The sequence below is a fragment of the Stegodyphus dumicola genome, chromosome 1 (genome assembly GCF_044657685.1).
Source record: "Stegodyphus dumicola isolate Sdum_Otavi_A_Nest chromosome 1, ASM4465768v1".
Lineage (NCBI taxonomy): Eukaryota > Metazoa > Arthropoda > Arachnida > Araneae > Eresidae > Stegodyphus > Stegodyphus dumicola.
Genome location: NC_140768.1, coordinates 285,228,335 through 285,248,996, shown reverse-complemented (window position 1 = coordinate 285,248,996; position 20,662 = coordinate 285,228,335). Strand labels below are relative to the sequence as shown.

The 20,662-nt window shown below is 32.4% G+C and overlaps 1 protein-coding gene across 1 annotated transcript in view; it reads right to left on the bottom strand.

The window, feature by feature from the left end:
* The window catches only part of LOC118195294 (uncharacterized), a 36,054-nt gene extending 20,588 nt beyond the window's left edge, over positions 1–15,466 (bottom strand). The window contains exons 1-2 of the mRNA XM_035366589.2: positions 15,318–15,466; positions 5,438–7,539 (exon numbers count right to left, since the gene is read on the bottom strand). Coding sequence (XP_035222480.1) covers positions 5,469–7,439 — 1,971 coding nt within the window. The 5' untranslated portion in view covers positions 7,440–7,539; positions 15,318–15,466 and the 3' untranslated portion in view covers positions 5,438–5,468. The remainder of the gene's footprint in view (positions 1–5,437; positions 7,540–15,317) is intronic.
* Positions 15,467–20,662: the final 5,196 nt, after the last annotated feature.

The window sequence follows — 20,662 nt, the reverse complement described above, 5'->3', positions numbered from 1 at the left end:
TTTATATTTGCTTTGTCACATATTTATTATTTCATTTTTATACATGTGCATTATATGCACATGTATAATATGAATGTGCATATAATGCACCTTGTCATATACTGAATCGCATTTTGATACTTTCTAATTTTATACCCCAATTTTGTTATTAAGGAGGAAAACTCAACAGCATGGCTCATCTGAAGTATTTGATGTCAATCCTTTTGAGTTGCCATTAAGGACACTGGAAGAGAACTCTGTGATGATAGCATTAGGAGTGTTCCTTGCACCCACGTTGCCACTGATACATACAACAGCCCTAAGAAGAAGTTTTTAGAGAAGCACTGAGGGAGAACCGAGATTGGCTGCCAAGGAGTAGTACACATATTTGAAGTGTTGAAATAAAAATAAATTTTTATAGTGTATTATGTGTGATTAAAGTTCTTGATGAGCTACTAGTCTATTCAGATCACAATCTTAATTTTGCATGCTGTAACTATCTAATTGCTGATAAAATATTAGAAAATACAAGTTTTTAATCTCTGGTATGTCTACTGACAACATGACAAAGTTTTTTTTTAAAATTAAATATAACAAGCATCCAAAAATATGGCTACACTTTCAAAAATGAATTAAAAACAAAGATTTGCACTTACTGTTTTTTTATGTTCCATAAAGAAAAATTTCTTTTTAATGAAATGTAAACTAGATGGTGTTACATCTCAGACATGGTAAAAAGTAGAAACAAAACCAAAATCTTGCCACCCTAGCAGAATCTGCGATTGATGTTACACAAAATGAAGAATGCTTTCGTCACTGTCCTTGTAAATCGATTCGCTGCATAAGCCAGTAATTACAAATAATGAAATCAACTATGCTTGATTTAGTTTATAAAATAGTTTACAGCTTTATGCATATAAACTTCAATTGTTACATGAGTTAAAGCATGATGATAAGCCTTGACATCAAGCATTTGCAAAAGATATGTTACAAAAAATGGAGGAGGATGAAACTTTTCTATAACATGCAATGTTTTCAGATGAATCAACCTTTCACATATTATTAACCGATACAGATTGATAATACATGATATGTCAGGTATTGTTAATTAACACAATATGCAAATATGAGGATTAGAAAATTCTTATGCCATACTAAAGGAAGCAAGAGACAGCCCTAAAGTAAACCTGTGAAGTAGTTTACTGCACAATAAAATTACTATTGTACTTTTTTCTTTTCCAAAAAAAAAAAAAAAAAAAAAAAAAAAAAAAAAAACCGTCTGCTCTGGCAGTTCCCTTGATGTGGTTGAAATTTGGTGCTACTTTGGTAGACGGCTGCACGGATTTTTGGCGATTTACATTGGCGCGATTTTTTACGGTCGTCAGCCATCTTGAAAAATGCTGTTTTTACGTAGTTCACGCATAGTAAAGTATTCGAAACTTTAAAAAAATGAATATCGTTAAAAATAATGGATTAATTTTTTGTTGAAAACATTGTTTTTCAAGATGGCTGGCAAATGCAAATAAATACATTTACTAAGAGTATAAAATGCTAAAGTAAGGTTAAATTATTACTTTCATATAATAGAATAAAAACACCGCTATAAAAACATTGCCCCAACATTTAATTGGAATAAAATATTACTTAAATTGAATATTGAATTAAAAACATCATAAAAAGGTTTAAAAGAATTAAAATTTTTCAATTAATTAAATTCAAATCCTTTAAAATAAGTTTTATAGGATATAATTATTTAACATTAAAACATATGTGGGAATAAATCTCAGGAATTTTTTAATAAAAATTGAAGGATGCGATTGTAAAGTAAAAGAAATATATGTTCTTACATTTTTTTTTAAAGTATTTTATCTGTCATATATTGATAAGTACCAGAAAAAAAAAAAAAAAAAAGAAAAAAAAAAGAAAGAAAGAAAGAAAGAAAAAAAAAGATCTTCATCCGTGATCCACATCTCTTGCACTTCATTGAAGAAGCAATTAACGAGGTTTCCTCCAAAAATTAAAAATAAATTTCCTCTGACCCTTGTAACAATAAATAAATCTTTTATTAGGAAAGCCAGGTTGGCCAAAATAAGGTCTCAAACGGCAATTTTTTTATTCCGATACCAATAATTCTTGGTAATTACCAATAACAACATTCATCTTCGAAACAGACACATCCATTCGCTTTGAAATCTAAGGAACTCGAAGAGATGAATAATAAAATTTTAAAATGGTGCGGTAATGCACAAATATTCAGTAACCATTCAGGGAGCTGATTCCATCATGCACAGAATTAAAATTATTTAAATAATCATTCATAATAAAATCATATTTTAAGAAATGCAAAATTAAATTGTATTTTAATATTTAATAGCCATAAATAATGTTTACAACATTAGATTAAATTTATAGATATTAAAACCAATTACTTTGAAAATAATGTGACGTCATTCATTACATCATCCACAACATAAAATATCATACACAATAAAATTTTTATTTTAAATAAAAATGCAAAATTAAATTTTAGAAGTCATAAACAATATTTAAAACACAGAATTTATGCATAATAAAATGCATTATTTTTTAAATAAAATTACAACAAAGTATCGATTACCATAAATAACTTGTCCAGCAATGGTTTTACCATAAGTCGTATCGCTCGCCAAAAATCCGTGCAACCGTCTACCAAAGTAGCACCTTAAATTTTCAAATTTCTTTAAGTAGAGGACTTACAACACAATATCATCTTCCAGCAGGATGGGGCAGCACCACACTGCAGTTTGGAAGTGCAAAGGTTTTAGATAAAAAGTTCTTAGGGCGATGGATAGAAAGAAGAAGTTCAATACCATGGCCACCTAGATCTCCAGACATAACAAATTTGAACTTCTTATGGAGATACATTAAAAGCATTGTTTACCAACCTCCTATTTGTGACATTGATGAACTAAAAAGTTGAGTTACTGTAGCCACTCAGAGTGTTGATTCTTCATTGCTTCATAGAACATGGTGAGAAATCTTTTATACTTGATATGCTGCACATGATTAATGGTGTGCACATTAAAATCATAAAATAAAAGATTGAAAAAAAAACCTTTGATACTTTCTTTATGGAACATCAAAAACAGTAAGTGAAAATCTTTGTTTATCTGTAATTAATATTTGAAAGCGTAGCAGTACTTTTTGGACAGCCTTTATATTCACAACAGCCATCTGCTACAAATATAGATTTCAATTACACTCATGTCCATAAATTAAGGATAATGCAAAATCAAGCAAAGGAAGGGTTAGAAGCAAAACAAATTTGACTTATTTGTAAAGCTTATTTATTAAACAAAAGGTAAAGAGCAAAAAATGATGCTACATGTTTGATATTATTAAAAAAATTAGCGATTTTTTCTCTCTGGAGCGAATTACAAAAAAAAAAAAAAAAAAAAAAAAAAAAAAACCTATTTACAAAAACCCAATATTACATGGTTGGTATGATTGTTAATACATTGTATATCTCCCAGACGATGCAATACAGTCCGTACAATGCCTAGGCATGCTGAGTATCAAATTATCAATCTGATCATGGGAGATATTACACCACTCAAAACGCAATGCTCTCCGAAGTTCTGGTACACATGTAGGAGGAGGTTGACGGGCTGCAACTCGTCGGCCAAGCATGTCCCTCACATGCTCTACTGGATTCAAGTCCGGTGAAAATGCGGTTACAGCCGAAAACATCGCGGACGAAAACAACGCAAGGCAAAAACGTCGTGCTACAAAACATCGCGGGAGAAAACATCGCAGTTCTAAAACATCGTCGTCGAAAATAAAGCGGTTCAAAAACTTCGCAGTTTAAAAACATCGTCGTCGAAAATATCGTGGTAAAAAATAAAGTATCTACAAATCATCGCATGATGATAACATCGAAGACATGCTTCTTTCAGGCTTTAATAAATGTAAATGGATATTCCCATATTGATTTGTGATCGCAAGATGGAAAGAAGGATAATTTTTACTTTCATACTTTTTATTAATTAACTAATAAATTTTTGCTGAGAAAATAAGAATGAAACTTAAGCATAGAAAATTAATGCAACTTATAGCACTTAATAGAATTTTAAACCGACATAGTTAACTAACAAAGGCCATTAATAAATCATTTTTATAAAGTTTCTCCTGGTAATTTTTCATGAAAATTATAATCTATAATTTGCATTTAATTTTTTATGCTTAAGTTTCCTTCTTACTTTTTCAGCAAACATTTATTAGTTAATAAAATATGTGAAAATAAAAATTATCCTTCTTTACATACTGAACTCACAAATCATTATGGGAATATCCATTTACAATAATTAAAACCTGAAAAAAGCATGTCTGCGAAGTTATCGTCATGCGATGATTTGTAGATACTTTATTTTTTACCACGATATTTTCGACGACGATGTTTTTAAACTGCGAAGTTTTTGAACTGCTTTATTTTCGACGACGATGTTTTGTAGCACGATGTTTTAGAACTGCGATGTTTTCTCCCACGATGTTTTGTAGCACGATGTTTTCGCCTTGCGTTGTTTTCTCCGCGATGTTTTTGCTGCGATGTTATCGGCGGACACCGAAAATGCTGGCCAGTCCATACGGGTGATATCCTCCGATTGAAGGCATTCGCTTACGATGTCTGCATGGTGAGGACAGGCATTGTCATCCATAAACACAAATTGTGCGCCCATGGCGCCCCGAAACAAATGTACATGTTGTTCCAAATACCGTTCCTCATTCGGCGTCTTAACTTAGGGGCGACCTGTGCTGTAACGTCTACTCACATTACCATCATCTTGGAATCGTTGCAAAGCCTGGAGATGACACTCTGCGCAATTCCAAGTTCGTCTGATACTTCCAGTTGGGTACGCCCACATTCCAGACAGCCGATAATTCTACCACGTAAAAAATCATCCAAATGCGTCCGGTGTGTCATAACTATTCGGTTATTGCACTGAAATATTTATAAAGCACCTGCGAACGATTTTACATCTTTGCCTGTATTCTTTATATATCACTTCTCTTACACTCTCGTCATTGTGACGTACCATCGGTGTCATCTGGTTACTTCCTGAAATTTGCATGATTCTTGAAGATGTGTGTAGTGATTTTACAGGTGATATATTTATTTTAGATTCGATTTCCGCGTGACTCCGAATTATCCTTAATTTATGGTCATGAGTGTAATTAAAATTTTTTTTTGTTGTAAACTGAAGTATTTTAAATATCAATTGGACAGATGGACACAATTTGCTGATACAAGTAATCCTCAACTAACAAGGTCTAAAAATTAAGATTAAAAATCAAAATCTCTTCATTTAAGTTTACTGGCATTATATGCATGCATTATGTTTGTATGCATAGTTAAAATATTGCTGCAACATGCAGATGACATAAATTATAAGTACTAGGAAGTAAGTAAAAAATAACTTACTTTTAATGCAGGAGGAGCATGTATTATATATTTAGGACTTTTCATACCTCTCAGAAACAAAAACTTTGGCAACATCACAATTGAAACTGTCATTTAAAAGAGCACTTTTTACAGTATCATTTTTACAGTGACATTTACAAGTGCAACTTTTAGAGTTTGTTGATGTAGAACTTTCCAAATCAACATCTAACTGTATTTCACTTTTCTGAAATACAGAGGCCCCAACGCAATTACTACAGCCATAAACATGACATTCACAGGAACATGATAAAACATTGAAACTGGTTTCAAAAGGTTGATATGGGTCTACTAATCTTTTGGGTGCTTGCTCATGGGTTTCACCGTTAGATTTGCAATTCACAGTTTCAATGAAATTGTCACTGAAAATGTTAGGTTGAGAGCTTTCAAAATTTGATTCAAATGCTGCCCAATTTTGATCAGATGTAGAAAATGGCACATCAGGAAGAGAATTAGCACCATCAGTTTCATTAAAGGGATCTGGATCTCTTGAATCAATTTTGTCAATCCTTTTATTTAATCTGGGACTATGAAGGCCTCTTTCACAAAAATCTGTCCAACTCTTCACTGATGACTTTTTTGGACTTTTAACACGTACAGTAAATTGTTCCCCTGGTAAAGAGAGCTTGATTTTTGAAATTGTAGAGTCCATTGTGGGAGATACTGACTGGATAAATGCTTCTAAGGGAGCAACATTGATGGGTGTAGTACTACGAGGTCTATCAATGGGCTTTGTTGTAATTTCCAACCTTTGCTGCCTAGATGGGATAATAACTTGCTTTGGAACTTCAAATACAAATGGCTGTAATTCAATTACAGAATCTTCATCTATTTCAGATAAATCATGTGTTAACAGATTTTCAGCTTCAAAATCATCATCCTTTTTTTCAGGTTCAGTTTCTTTTAACTCAAATGTTAATTCCGATTCTGATGATTCATGACTCTCCTCAACAACATCCTGAACATTTTTGTTCTCAGGTACATTAGCTATAACTTTTTCTTCAACTGGTCGTGACAGAATATTGTACTCCTTCTCAAATGACTTTTCATTTATATTTTTTTCGCTAATATTAATCAATTTACGATTAAGTCTACGCTCATCAGGTATTTTATCTCTATGCTCCGAATTTACTTTTCCCAAATCATTTTGAGCTTCCTTAGCTATATGCCTCGATTCTGTTTCTTTTGGCAATTCATTTTCTTTTCCTTTAGAAATAAATTCATTTTCTTTTCCTTTAGAAATAACCCCATTGTTTAGTTTTACTGTTCCTTTTTCAAGTAAATCTCGATGTTGTTCTGAAATATTCAGTTTCTCCCCGTGAAAGAAATTTTCAGGTGGTGATGGAGAATTAATATTTTTCTTACTTTTCTTTTTGAAAAGTGATAAAAATTTATCTTTTTCTTTGGGCTTAGACTCTGTTGACTCTTTTTTATAACTTTCACTTTTAGACTTTTTCAATGTCTTTTCAGAAGGAACAGAAGAATCCCGTTGAGATAATACAGAACTACTACTTTTGGCACTGTTTTGATTATGGCTTTTAAAAATATCAGTCCATGAGCTCTTCCTCTGATTGTATTCCGATTCTGCAGCTCCAATTGTTCCTAATGATAAAGCAGATCCTTTCTTTTGTTTAATACTCAACACAGAATCCTCCTTAGACAATGATGACAAAGAAGAAGTCCTTAACTCATTAGAGGATTGTGTTTGATAAGGTTCACCAGGTGTTAATGTAAAATGTGAATCAAAATCACTCTCTATATGTGGTGTAGATTGGGATGAAATCGTTAAGGAATCAGGAGTATTAAATTGAAGATCTCTACTCCCCGATTCATCATCAAACACACTAGGTGTATAAATTTTCACTTGAGATATATCTTCAGGACTCTCAAGTTCATCAGATGGCAAGTCTTCAAAAGATGCCAATGGTGCAGGCCCAGCTTTAATTTGCCTAGAAGCATAACTAGCCCTTTTTATAGCATCCATTACTTAGTTTTGAAGATAACACTCAGAAATTACTCACATTATTTGCAACTAATGCAGCAGATTTCATTCAGCAATTTTCTGCATGACGATAAAAAGAAACCTGAAAAATTAAATATGCAGTACGTTAAATGGGGAAAAAGTTATTGCAACTGTTAACAAAGGTTGTTAAATTTTCAAGTTATATAAAAACATTCCTATTTCATAAGAACACACAATCTGAGAAAAATTTAATTTACATACACTACAATGTGCACAAGACATAAATACTAGCAGTCTACACTATGATTGTATAGCTAGGTAGCACAGTACAAAGTCCAAGATCTGGACGTTCAATATCCAGATTAATCTAAAATCCAGATCTCAAAGCCACCAATAACTTTTTTCTTTTCTTTTCTGTTTTTTGTATGCTTTACATATGCACTTAACCCTTTGCGGCCCACTGTGTCCAGTCTAGACACACCTAAAAATTTCCTTCTGTAAACACAGAAAAATTAAATAGAAAAGGATTTATAGGTTACTCTGAATTATCTTTATTTATAGTAGATGGCAGATCAACACAAACTAGTCCATATATTTTAGCCATGTTTAGTTTTTTAAGAACCTCATTTCTTCAAAGAAATCTTCCAGATTTTTTTTAGGGTATAAAAGGAATTATTTGAAAAGAAGTTTCTATGTTATTTTTTTGGCTGTATGCTAATCTCCTTATTCTATATTAGTTTTAAATTTTTACCTTGAAATCTTGCTTAAAATCAAACGGCGAACCCTAGGTGTGCCCAGACCGGGCTCACCGATATTTGAGGACAAATGAGTTTGTATTCTTTGTTTCTCCACATCTCATCGGTCAGTTCATTGACAACAATGCTCGGTTCAGCACTCTTTTCGAAGCTCTATTCATTCAGTGTGCCACTTTGGGCACACCCACAGAATTAAAACAATAAGTGTTATCTTCACAAAATTTTAATTGTGTACTCCTCGAGGCCTAATTAGACTGCCTACCTTTTATTTTTTTTAATCAAAAATACGACTTTAGAAGGTAGCGTGCTGGAAAGGGTTAATAAAACATGTGGAGAGTCCCAATTTTTAATTTTGTTTCAACATTAAATAAAATACCTCATCATTGAAGAAACAAACATTTTTAGCATAAATTTGTATGATCAATAATTTGGCTCTGTAGATACGCTTCTGCTTGGCATACATCTCAAACTGAAACAATCTACATAGATACGTTGTTGATTTTACACTTACTAATATTTTATAGCCCTGACGCCAACCTGGCAACTCCTCATTTATTATTTTTTTAATTTCATCACCACATTTTTATCAACACATGACACCTTGAGTAATGACTCATGCAGCGATGCCTAAACAATTGTTTTTATATTAGTAATTGAATAACAAAGAGTATGGTAACCTTTTATGTTGACATTACACTTGGCGATGATTACAGATTTAAGTTAAATGCATTATAAAATGTTGACGAGGAAAAATTTAACAAAAATTCTTTTCCATATGCTAAACATAGATTTTGTTAATGATACCCCTAGGCCATTTAGTGCTATTTGAATTAAGAGTAACTGAACTGTTATTTACATAAACATAGAGACCATGCTGGCGGCAGAATTTAGGGAAGACAAAATTTTTGGAATTTAGAGAAGCATCAAGCAACAAAATTAAGGGATGACAAAATTTTTAAAAACTTATTTTCCTTCCTTGGTTTTAGACAACCGTATTGTCATTTACAAAATTATATTTGAACAAACCGATAAAGATTTTAAACTTACACATACCATAAGTAGATTAAAAGATTAGAATGACAATTTATTATAACACTGCAAAATTTTAGCTAAAACTCAGCAAACCAAAAAATTCTAACTATTGGGTTATTAATGGTATGATTTTATTTGAAGAATTAGGTACTTACAGAAAATCCCATCAACCACAAGAGACAGCACCAATCATGCCAAACGAAAGAAACACATTCACTAAATGCAAGAAAAAAACGTTCTCTTCTTATTTTTCTTTCAAATTAATTATATTATCATTTATTTATATTTAATTTTTCATTAAAAATTTCCATTATTTTTTATTAAGGAGGTATACTGTAAAAGCAATTATTTAATGTTATGGAATAACTTTGAAAATATTCAACAGCATGCTCTTCTGTAGTAGGCAGGTCCTAAATTTTATTTTATTTATTTATTTATTTTTGAAAATGCGCTATAGAGGGGGAAAAAAGGAGTCTTTACTCAAGAATAATAATTAACACATGTAATCAAGGTTACACCAAACCCAGCATGTCTGAAGAAGACTTTTCCATTTTTTTGTGAAAAATTGCATAGTTTGGAGTCTTTTCTTTAATAAGCAAAAATAAAAATGGTTGACGGGATTTTCCGTAAGTAGCAAGAATTAAAGAAATTGAGAGAAGTGTAAAAGGTTTTTCTCACAATGTTTTAAACTATACATATGAAATAAATTAACGGGCATGTTTCAAATACAGTCAAAAGTCTTTAATCCGGACTCGTCGGGACTTCAGAGATTCCGGATTATCGGTTTTTCCGGATTATAGATCATCAATTTAAATCTGGTAAGATGGCATGCAGAAATTATAAAATTAAAAATATGAAACCGTAATTTATGAAATAAAAGCAATTATTAGGCAATAAAAGCAATTAAAGGGTATCAAAATTTACACAAAAAAAAGCTTAATAGTTGTTTACTTTATTAAACATTTCTTTCAACGCGTGCATGCGTAAAACATACATTACGCATAATCGAAATTAGAAAATTGCAACCAAAAAACTATTTGACGTGTATTCGTGATATTTATAATGACGAGGAATTTGATTTAAATCATATCAAAGATGGAGTACATCGAGATGAAATACTATATTTAGTAAGAAATTATAAGCCGAAAAAACATCTGCATCTGCCCTGAAGATAAGGATAGTGCTGACAGATCAACTTCAAGTTCATTGCACGCAGCAACGTTCACCCCCTCTGGCAGAGCAGCGTGAAATTGATAAACAGATTTAGGAATGGTTAGAGAAACAAATCACCTCTCTGTCACTTTCTTCACGCCTTTATCCAGTTTTTGCAGCAATTCCACTTTTTGTTTGATGGAGATCGAAACATGCTTTCGCTTTGTAGATCCTTTGGCAGCTCCAGACTCGGAAATTCTTTTTGACATAATTGAAAGTTTAAGCTTACTTTTATAAAATTGCTCTAACAGTCTGCAAAAAATAATAAGCCGGATCCAATTCGAAGATTAAGGAATAACGCAATCTGCAACATTAACTGAAATAGATAATTAGATAATTTTAGCTTAGCTTATACTGTCCGTTATACATTAAACGCGCATGCGTAAACGTATTATGCGCATGTGTAAACGCATTAATGCATTTACGGATGCACAGAAAGTTTGTAACTTTGAGGTCCGGATTATAGATCTTTCCGGATTATGGATGTCCAGTTTAAAGACTTTTGACTGTACTGTTATGGGAATGCATGTTTATTGAATGCTGTTTGTGTAGTTGCTTCTGAGGAAAAACCTTTTTCAAACTTGAAATTAACAGCAAATTATACGAGATCAGCAATATCAGAGAGAGAATATTAGTAAGAATGCCTTACTAATTTGTCAATATCACTAGAAAATGATACTGTCAATACTTCAAATATTAAAAAAAAAAAAAACTTGAATAGAAATTTGGTAGCAGTTTAAAAGCAGCAGAAGAAAATTTATGCATATAAATGAATACAAAATGTTTCATAGTTTTGAAATCATTTAAATAATTTAAGAATTCTTTAGATAATTTATTTTATGTATACATAGGTGTAATTTATATTTCTGGTGGGCTGGCGGCAGGCAGTGCTTCTGACTTCTTATAATAATTAGTACATTTGTGAGGTTGTGTCATACTTACTGCATTTTTAAACTTGAAACATATTTAGTACATTTACGAGAAGCTCTTTACAGTATATATATTTCATGGATGGCATAGAACAGTTATTGAAAAACATTATAGTCCTCGTGATGTGAGGATCCTGATAACGAGGGTCTCTCTAGTCGAGAGTTCAAGAGCATTCTGACATGTTGTTCCGATGGAAAAAATCTACAGACTGAATTAGCCATGCCACCTTAATTTTTCAATAGTATTTTAAATCTTCTGATTTGTTATATCTGAAATGATATCAGAGGAAAAACAAGATCAATGGTTCTTCATCCCTCCTGAAATCAAGAGTCTGCGATGCCAGAACCATATCCTGTGACACTTCGTAAAAGCTTTGAAACAGTGACTTGCGGGGACCGCACATATGATTTTCTCAACTCTGTGGTTTGATGCATATTCAATAAAAATAAATAAATAGAAATTTCTTGACACTAATTTCATTTTAATTTTCAAATTACTATATTTTATGGAGATGCTGAAATACAACTAGAAGAAAGGCAGAAGGGCACCCAGTGTTCACCTTAGACCATTGGCCGCCCACGTGCGAAACAGCAAATGCCAACTGTTCGTCCTTTTTTTATAGAAATGTATTATGCTCAATAATCATTGCGGTGCCCCTCGTGCTGTGCAATCTTGCCTCCTGCTAGGATTGGCTCTAAGGGCAACTAATACCACAAGATAACCTATTAAAACACTGGATGGATGGCTTTTTCAATGATATGAACTGTCTTTAAAAAGATATAAAGCACCTTGTAGCTGGAAGATACTGAAGTTATTAACAAGTTGCACGCAGCATTGATAATGGTCTCCTTTCCGTTCAGCTGGCAGTGATTAAGCACTGGGGAAAATGAACAGAGGATACTTTGTTTCACCTTCTTAGTTTACTTTTGGATGGAGAGAATAGTGCAGCCAATGCACATGTGCACGTATGGCAACATGGTGTCATCACTGGAATATACACCAGGAACTTGATAACAGGTGTGGCATAACTGCTAATGAAACCAATCACCAAAACCCAAAAGACAAAAAAAAAGTTTTATCCAAAAGACAAAGCCAAATATTGTGCCTCTTGCAAGTCCCTAACAGAGGCAAAATAATAAATAAATAAATAATTCTTAATAAATTAAAAATAAATAAGTATTAATAAACTTCATTTAAATTACTGCATTTATTTTTTAACTTCATTATTCATCCCTAGAGGGTGAAGCCTTCCAAACAGAAAGTTCACTGTTGATCTCCAGCGACTGACCACGTTCAGCATGCACTTATTTGTTACGTCTTTTGTTGATAACATCAACTTTATAAGGTGATTTCTATGGATGAAACAGCAATGCTTATGGCTCAAAGATCTCAAATGGTAATTGCCAATCTACATTCCCTCTACCAGTAAGAAGTGCATGTTACCGATAGTAAGCAGTTCTTCTAAATGGAAAGAAAGCCCCACCTCCACTCTATGGCAAGAAAGACAAGACTGAAGGTATTTCAGGCATTATGTTCTTATGCACATTTCAAGCATTTATGTTCTTATGCACATTTCAGGCATTTATGCATACTTTAAACTGATAAAGCCTGATTGGCATAAGCTACCATAAGAAAGTGAGCTAATATAATGCTACCATTTGTTTTGAAAGGTAGCCAAAGAAGCAGGGCTGTGGAGTTGGAGGGAAAAAACTGACTCCTGAAATTTTAATGACTCAGACTCCCTCATATATATATATATATATATATATATATAGTATAAAGTCCATAATCATATATACAGTACAAAGTCCATAATCCAGACTCGTCGGGACTTCGGTGATTCCGGATTAGGGGTTTTTCCGGACTATAGATTATCAATTTAAATCTGGTAAGATGGCAAGCAGAAATTATACAATTAAAATCTTTGCACTCGGTCAAAAATTTGGAGACGTTCTTCATTTAATTACTCCCAGCTGAGTGCTTGACCCTTTTGAAAGTAGACCCATAAATTAAGGCGAATGCATACAATTATAGGATCAATTTAATGAACTATCCATAAATGAGAATTTGAAATCAATGTTTGAAAAAGCATACTACAAATTTTCATTACAAAAGCGATAACAAAATTTAATCTACTGAGTTGCTGGGTGGCAGAATTTAGGAGAGATAGAGGTTATAGCATGCAGCAAAAAGTCTACGGCTGACCCTGATCACAGCCGAAATAAAAATAAGATTACCAGCATTTAATGCTTTTTGCCTATTTAACATTACAAAAATTATGATAAAGTTCTTCCTTTTCATATAATAAAATGAAGAATTTCATAAATTTTTCCTAAAATATATATTTTATTAAGTTAGATTTAAAGAATCAACCTGAAATTTTACTGGACATTTTTTTAATAATTCAATCACTGATAAGGGAAGAAAAATTACACTTAAGTTACATTATTTAGTGTTATTTAAATTATTATTTGTTCAAATGAACTATATCTTTATGGATTTCCAAACTGATTTTTAAGAGAATCTTAAACTTTAAAATAATCATATTACAGTAATGAAAAAATTATCAGACACTTATATAAAACCAGCAATTTAAAATATTACACTAAAAGTTTTCATATACCATACTATTAAATCAGTTTCTGAACAGTAAAATATTTCAAGCTAGAATATAGAGGACAAACATAAATCTTTTTTTGTACTTGTATGAACTTAAAATTCTTTATATCACTTCCCAATTCAACATACAAAATTATCCATAACCTAACTAAATCATTCCATTTGACAAAACAAATGCTATTAAAATGTTAACTTGCTGGTAATTCTCTTTTTCTCATTTAGTAATTATAAAATTTTAAAGATTTTCAGCAAATTACTTAAATGCATAGTTATAAAAAAATCTCATTTTACATCGAAAATGAAACATTCAACATTCACAGCGCAGAACGCATCTGTTCTTAAACCAGTTATTAAACAAAACATTTTGCTAACATTTTTAAATGTTATATTATGTAATTTTCTTAAAATTTAACATTTCATATTAATTTTTAAAAATATGCATTTGAAACTTAGTATATTATACTAAACACTCATAGATAAAGCAGCAAAGAATCAATAATTATTAGAAAAATACAAGAGAATTCAATGAAAATTAAATTTTTAATAAGGAAATGGTATTTGTATTTTTTGCATAGATATAAAATCTTTTAAATTACTGCAAATGCTTGATCATATTTAACCACAGTTTGAATCAAATTTTAAAGCCTGTTTCAGAAGATTACATGTTATGATACTGTTAAGTCTTCAGAATTTATGAACTAAATTTCACATTCGGATTTTCCGAACATCCATAACATAATTTTCACCGAACCAGGCCTTCCAGCCATCGTAAATAAAAGCCAGAAGGAACTACCAGTCTTCCTCAGCTTTGGTACCTTGGTTAAAGATGGGTTCTTTGCATTTTCAAGACAAAAATGTTAGTTCAAAGTTCAAACCTTGCATTATATTCTATTTCATATTATAGACATATAACCAATAAATATAAAATTTGCTCAAAACTCATTACAGACAATAACATAAACGCATAAATTAAATTGACAGCAAACTACTGTTAATTACATCACCCAGGAAAACTAAGATAAATTAAACTACCCAATCAATAAAAAAACACACAAAAAAGTCAGTGTTACATCAAAAGTGGAATTAAAGAAACAATTTTTTTTCTATTTGTTTTGAGACAAATATTTACAATCAAAACATATATTAATGTAGCAGTTTGGTCATATATGTACAAATCATTCCATTCCTTTATAAAAAGTAACTGATATTTCAACTTAAAAATAACTCAAAACAAATGTCAAAAAGTTACCAAAACGCAAAGCATTTTAATAACTGCATCATGTGCGCAAAACATTGAGTTGTCATGATTTAAAATTTTAAACCAAAAATTAGAGGCCCTCGAAGTACGTACATAAAACAAAACAATTAGGCAATTCAAAAGAAATCCAATTTTGTTTTACTGGGAAGAGAAGGTTCAAATGTAAATGCAATACAGAGTTTTCTTTACAGCTACACATGGGCTAAGAATCGTTCGGGAAAGCACTTTCTGCAGTCCTTCGAATTTTCCCTCAGACAGACATTCTCCCGATTCGTTCGACTATGCAGTCGCGGCTAAGAGACCTTTGAAAAATGTATACATAAACCTCTCTTTCAGAATATGAAGAATAGCAGATAATAATAGCATTTTCTGATTCCATTTGATTGCATGAAGTTGGATCAAAATTAGCACTTTTCTCGAATTTCAACAAAAATCCCCTCCCCCCAAATTGATAAATGTGCAAAGCTTAAAATTTAAGTGTTTGTTTAATTGAAATTAGGAATTGAATTTTTTCAAATTTTAAAATATCTCAGAAAGTGCTTTAAAAAGAAAAAGTTGAGATATTATTTGCATCAAGTACCAAACTGCTGAAAGGAGTTCAATGACATTGCTATAGCAAACTAAAAATATGTGAGTTTCCGTTTTAGTACTTAAGCTCAGCTTAGTAAAACTTTAGTAAAACTTAAGCTCAACTATTCAGCATACTATAAAGTAAAATAACTTCCTTTCCCATTCTTGAAACATTTTTGCATTGATTCTTTAATAAATTATGATAATATTGCAACGAAATCAGAAATATTTGTTCTTAAGAAAAACCTGAAAATTGCACCCAACTGATGGCTAATAAAACGTAAACAAGTCCTTGAAAAATATAGAAACATCATTTTAAAGTCTTTAATGTTATACAATACATATGCATTTTTGAACTGAGAAACATGACCGCCGTTTGTAAGAAACGTTTGTAAGACGTTTAATTTTAGGATAGTGGAGAAAACTGCGAACACTCTTCCTATTCTTAGATCATAATTTAAGGGCTTCCAACACAGGCGTTGAATGGTGTAATCACCAGAGTACTCGGACACAGGGTCCAGCCTCTTACGAAACTTATTGTAAAATTTTTAACTATTCACAAGTCCGAATGCTATAAAGCAGTAAATTTCAAAACTACGTTATGGCTATGATAGTTCAATCACATGATAACATTTCAAAGGATACTGTTACATATTAGTTACATACGTAAGTGCAACTGTATTTATTATTACGCCATTGCTGCAACGACATTTTGCCTTCTACAACCTTCATTATTTGTTTTTAACTCAAGAAATTGCCTGACTCTTCAAAATTTCTACAATATTTATATTCACGATAATTGCTTATTATGCCAATGCCCAGATTACCTTCATCGCTCAGCACGACATTATGCCTTACTAACTACGTTAATTGCATTAGCTCAGTTAGTCTTCTTCACTTCAGATTTTCTACAATAATTGCTTACACGATATTTATTGCTTCATTTTGCCATTGTTTCAACTCATTGCTTATCTCTTGTACTAAGAGCGTAAAATTCTTCCGAATGCGGATGATGATCAGGATGCCTATTCAGGGTATGATATATATTAGTAAAGGCCCTTATTAGTGCCGAATACTAATTACTAGGATTAGGATATGGATACGGACATGGATCTATTATTATTATTAAACGTAACTGTAGACTATTAGAGTAGCAATGTAGAATAAATGATGTCTCTGTTCATCTCCTAATCATCATTGACCACTTATCCAACATATAAAAATTATACAGATATGAAGAAATGGAAACTAAACTAGCTGGTGAGGAAACATAGGTAAAGTTCATCAGTCCGTTATTCTCTGCTGAGGGTTCAATCCGGATTGGACTGGATCGGACCGGAGTGGAACAGACTGACTATGGGACCTTACGGAGCCGGATTTGGTCCAGGTCTAACTGGATGGAGCCGTATCGGACCGAATCTAACCAGACCAGATTAGACGATATCGGAGGAGATTGAACCGGATTGGAGCCGATTAGACCAGACCGAACCGGACTGAACCGAATCGGACTCGATTGGACCGGGTTAAACTGGATCGGTCAAGATTGGACTGGATCGGAACAGATTGGATCGCACCACACCTATCTGTCCCGACAGGAGTGTAGAGCAGAGTATAGTATAACAAAGTTCAAAACAGTATAAATATACTATAAAAAATGAGACAAACTAGTTCGCCGTTATTTTGTCAAAAGATTTGTCTTGCTCGGAAATTTTACACATATTGTTTTATTTCTTGACTCATTACTTGTTTACGTTTTGTTTAAGATCAAGTAAGCTACATTTATTAATTAATTATGCATGTTATAATTATTTGAAATATATATATTAATCTGAAAGTGTAATATTTGGCCTCTTTTGAATTAGAAAGTGTAACCAACAAAAATGTAGCGCAGGTAACAAACTTTAGATTTTAGGTTAGAAATAAATACAAATTTTGAATTTGCAGCGGCAGCGCCAAACAGGCGATACAAACTCCAAAACTCTAGCGAAACCGCCAATTGGCGAAACAGTAAATAAACAAACTAAACTTGTATGGCAACCTTACGGGCTGACGGGGAGCAAAGAATTTGTAAGGGAGAGCTGAATTTTCTCCGGCAGTCTGGTCCGAAGCTGTCTGGTCTGTGTTGCACTTGAGAGTCTTGTGTCTTCACCGTGAAATGTAAACTTCGGCATCCGTGTCTGTGTTAGGACTGTGCTCTTTCTTAAGCCATTATAATGTGGTCTGAAACTCATATATTGCATGCGGGTTACTTTTCTATGTTACTTTTCCTTATTAAATTTCATTATTAATTATAATTAAATTTCCTTATTAATTATTATGCCTATCTCAATTATGATTGTTGTTTTTCTAGGTAATGTTATCAATACTTTTGTAGGCACGTGTTACTCGCGCGCCTTTTGTAGGCATTTTTTTTCCATTCCGATATTATTAATTTTGTTTATGGATTTTGACAACTATTTATTAAGCGAAATTTTAAATTCATTCATTTATTTGAAATAATTTTATTTTGTTAGTAAAATTTTTCATTTTGTTAAAAAAATTCTGCTTCGTCAGCTGATCGTGCATGTGACCCGCATGCAATATATGAGTTTCAGACCACTTTCATTCTTCTTACCTTTGATTCGTTAAGCTATGTTTAAGATAAGAATGAATTCTTTAAAAAAATTTTCTGTCGGTGTACCAAAAAAGTTGCCTATAGCTAAGTTGCGTGATATGAAAAAAACATTTCTTATAAAAATATATGTTCGAGCGTTGCGTTCGAAATTTTTAAAGTAAGCGAAATTCTTATGCTTTTCGCGGACGTTGTATGATTTCTAATTTCAGTATTATCGAACAAATATATCGGAGACATCACAATAGTTAACTATAATTACTGGTAGATATCGAACAGATCCCTATAGAAATGTTGTTGTTAAATTATTTAAAACTATATATTGTTAACGTAAATATCTCAAGACAATTTTTTATAAAAACATTTATTTTTAATATTCTTAATTTCTGATAATTTTATTTTTTGAATTTTTAGGAAGCAGGAATTGAATATATTTATCTTTTTAAAGGTTTTTATTCAAAAGAGTGCACAGTAGACTTGGTTTCTTTGGGGAAAATTCTGATATGATATATTTTGATAGGTGGATTGTCCTGATTAAGCTGTCTCTTGCGTCAGCACCACACCTCTTTTTTGTTGCGTCGTTCACAAAGTTGACTCATTGTTCTACAACCTATGTATGACAAGGGAAGCTTTGGAAATCCAGTTGCAGCGATGTGAAAGACTTTAATAACATTTTCATGTTCTCATCCGTAGTATTCCTTAATAGTGGGGAAGGAAAGATACTGCAACTGTGCTATGCAGCATCAAATCATGTTGACGTAATTCTAAGCTAAGTTTTGAAATGGTAAATTTCGGAAAGTCTTTCCCAGGGAAAGTGATCGAGCTTTCAACAATTGGCGTAGTTCTAGTTCTAGATACTTCTTCTTTCAAATACCATCATTGAAAGATACAATTTTCGTGATGAGGAAAGATAGTATTCTGCTGCATTTCTAGACTGATAACTTGCGGTAAATTTTGAGTTAGTCATCGTGATGTTCTGAAAAAATGCTTTCAAAACCCATCTTTAGACTCTCTTTCTGTTTCTGTGTAATTCATCAATAAGTTTTTTTCAGCTCGCGTATAGTCTCAAAACTCCAGAATTAACTCTAATTCGTCTAAAATCAGTAGGGTATTTAGGATACCGCTTTAATACTATAGGTGTGCCTTAAATAACCTACAATATGGCCACCTCCACAGTACAACATTTGGGAATTTCTGTTTTTTGTGCATGCAATCCATGCTTTTGTATCCTAAGGCACACTTCACGCATCGTGGTTTTTGCTTACATGTACCTGATGAATGGTGAAAATGCTGACAGTTTAACGCTGAACCAGATCTCGACCAGTCTGAGAGAGTTCAACAGAAATCTTAGAACACAGCAAATTAATTAGTTCATATATTCTTTCACAGCTGGGACACTGGGAGGTTATAATTGAAACAGGGCTTAGGCATCCTAACTTTATGTGAGGATCATGTGAGATCATTTATGATAAGATCATGTGAGGTTATTTCATTAACAATATCATGTAAGGGCTAGTTCGAGGGCAGTCTCCTGGCAACAACTTTAGCAAGTTTCTAATTGGCGTGGAAATAACATAATATTCGACGAGTTTTGAATTTAAACAATTTGTTATACAGTGATGTATACTGCGATCGTTAGGCATAACTGTAAGGGATTCACCTTTAAAAAGTCCTTGAAATTTCGTTTTATTGTCATTTTTTCAAAAGTTCAGAAATCAACATTTTGGTCTCCTCATAATAGGTTTAATCCTGGGGCAGGGCCCTCAGTTTCCATGATATTATTAACACGTAGATATTAAATTAGTAATGAGTAGGAATTGTAAGGTCTGACTAATTTAGCCGAACGAGTCGTATTTTCGGGCAGAGTCGTAGCTAGAGTTTTCAGCGCCCAGGGACAACTGAAGATTTCGCGCCTCCTACTGCTTGCCGAGGACGGAAAACATTTAATTCTAAAATGTCATAACATCAGTTTGGCGCCCCTTGGATTCTGCGCCCGGTGACAGATGCCCCCTTTAGCTACGCCCTTCTTTTCGGGGTACATAAAACTGCCATCATTGTCACTTGGGACTGAATTCGTAACATCATTAGACATGTATGTTAGAATTTTTTCTCTTAATATCGCATCAGAAATAGCTTCCAGGAGTGATACTGTCATAATATAACCTTTACATTTTCATGAGAGTTTATAACAGTATTATTCCACAAAACATTAGCATAATTACGGTTATTGAAATGATGACTTTTAAACTTGCTGTTA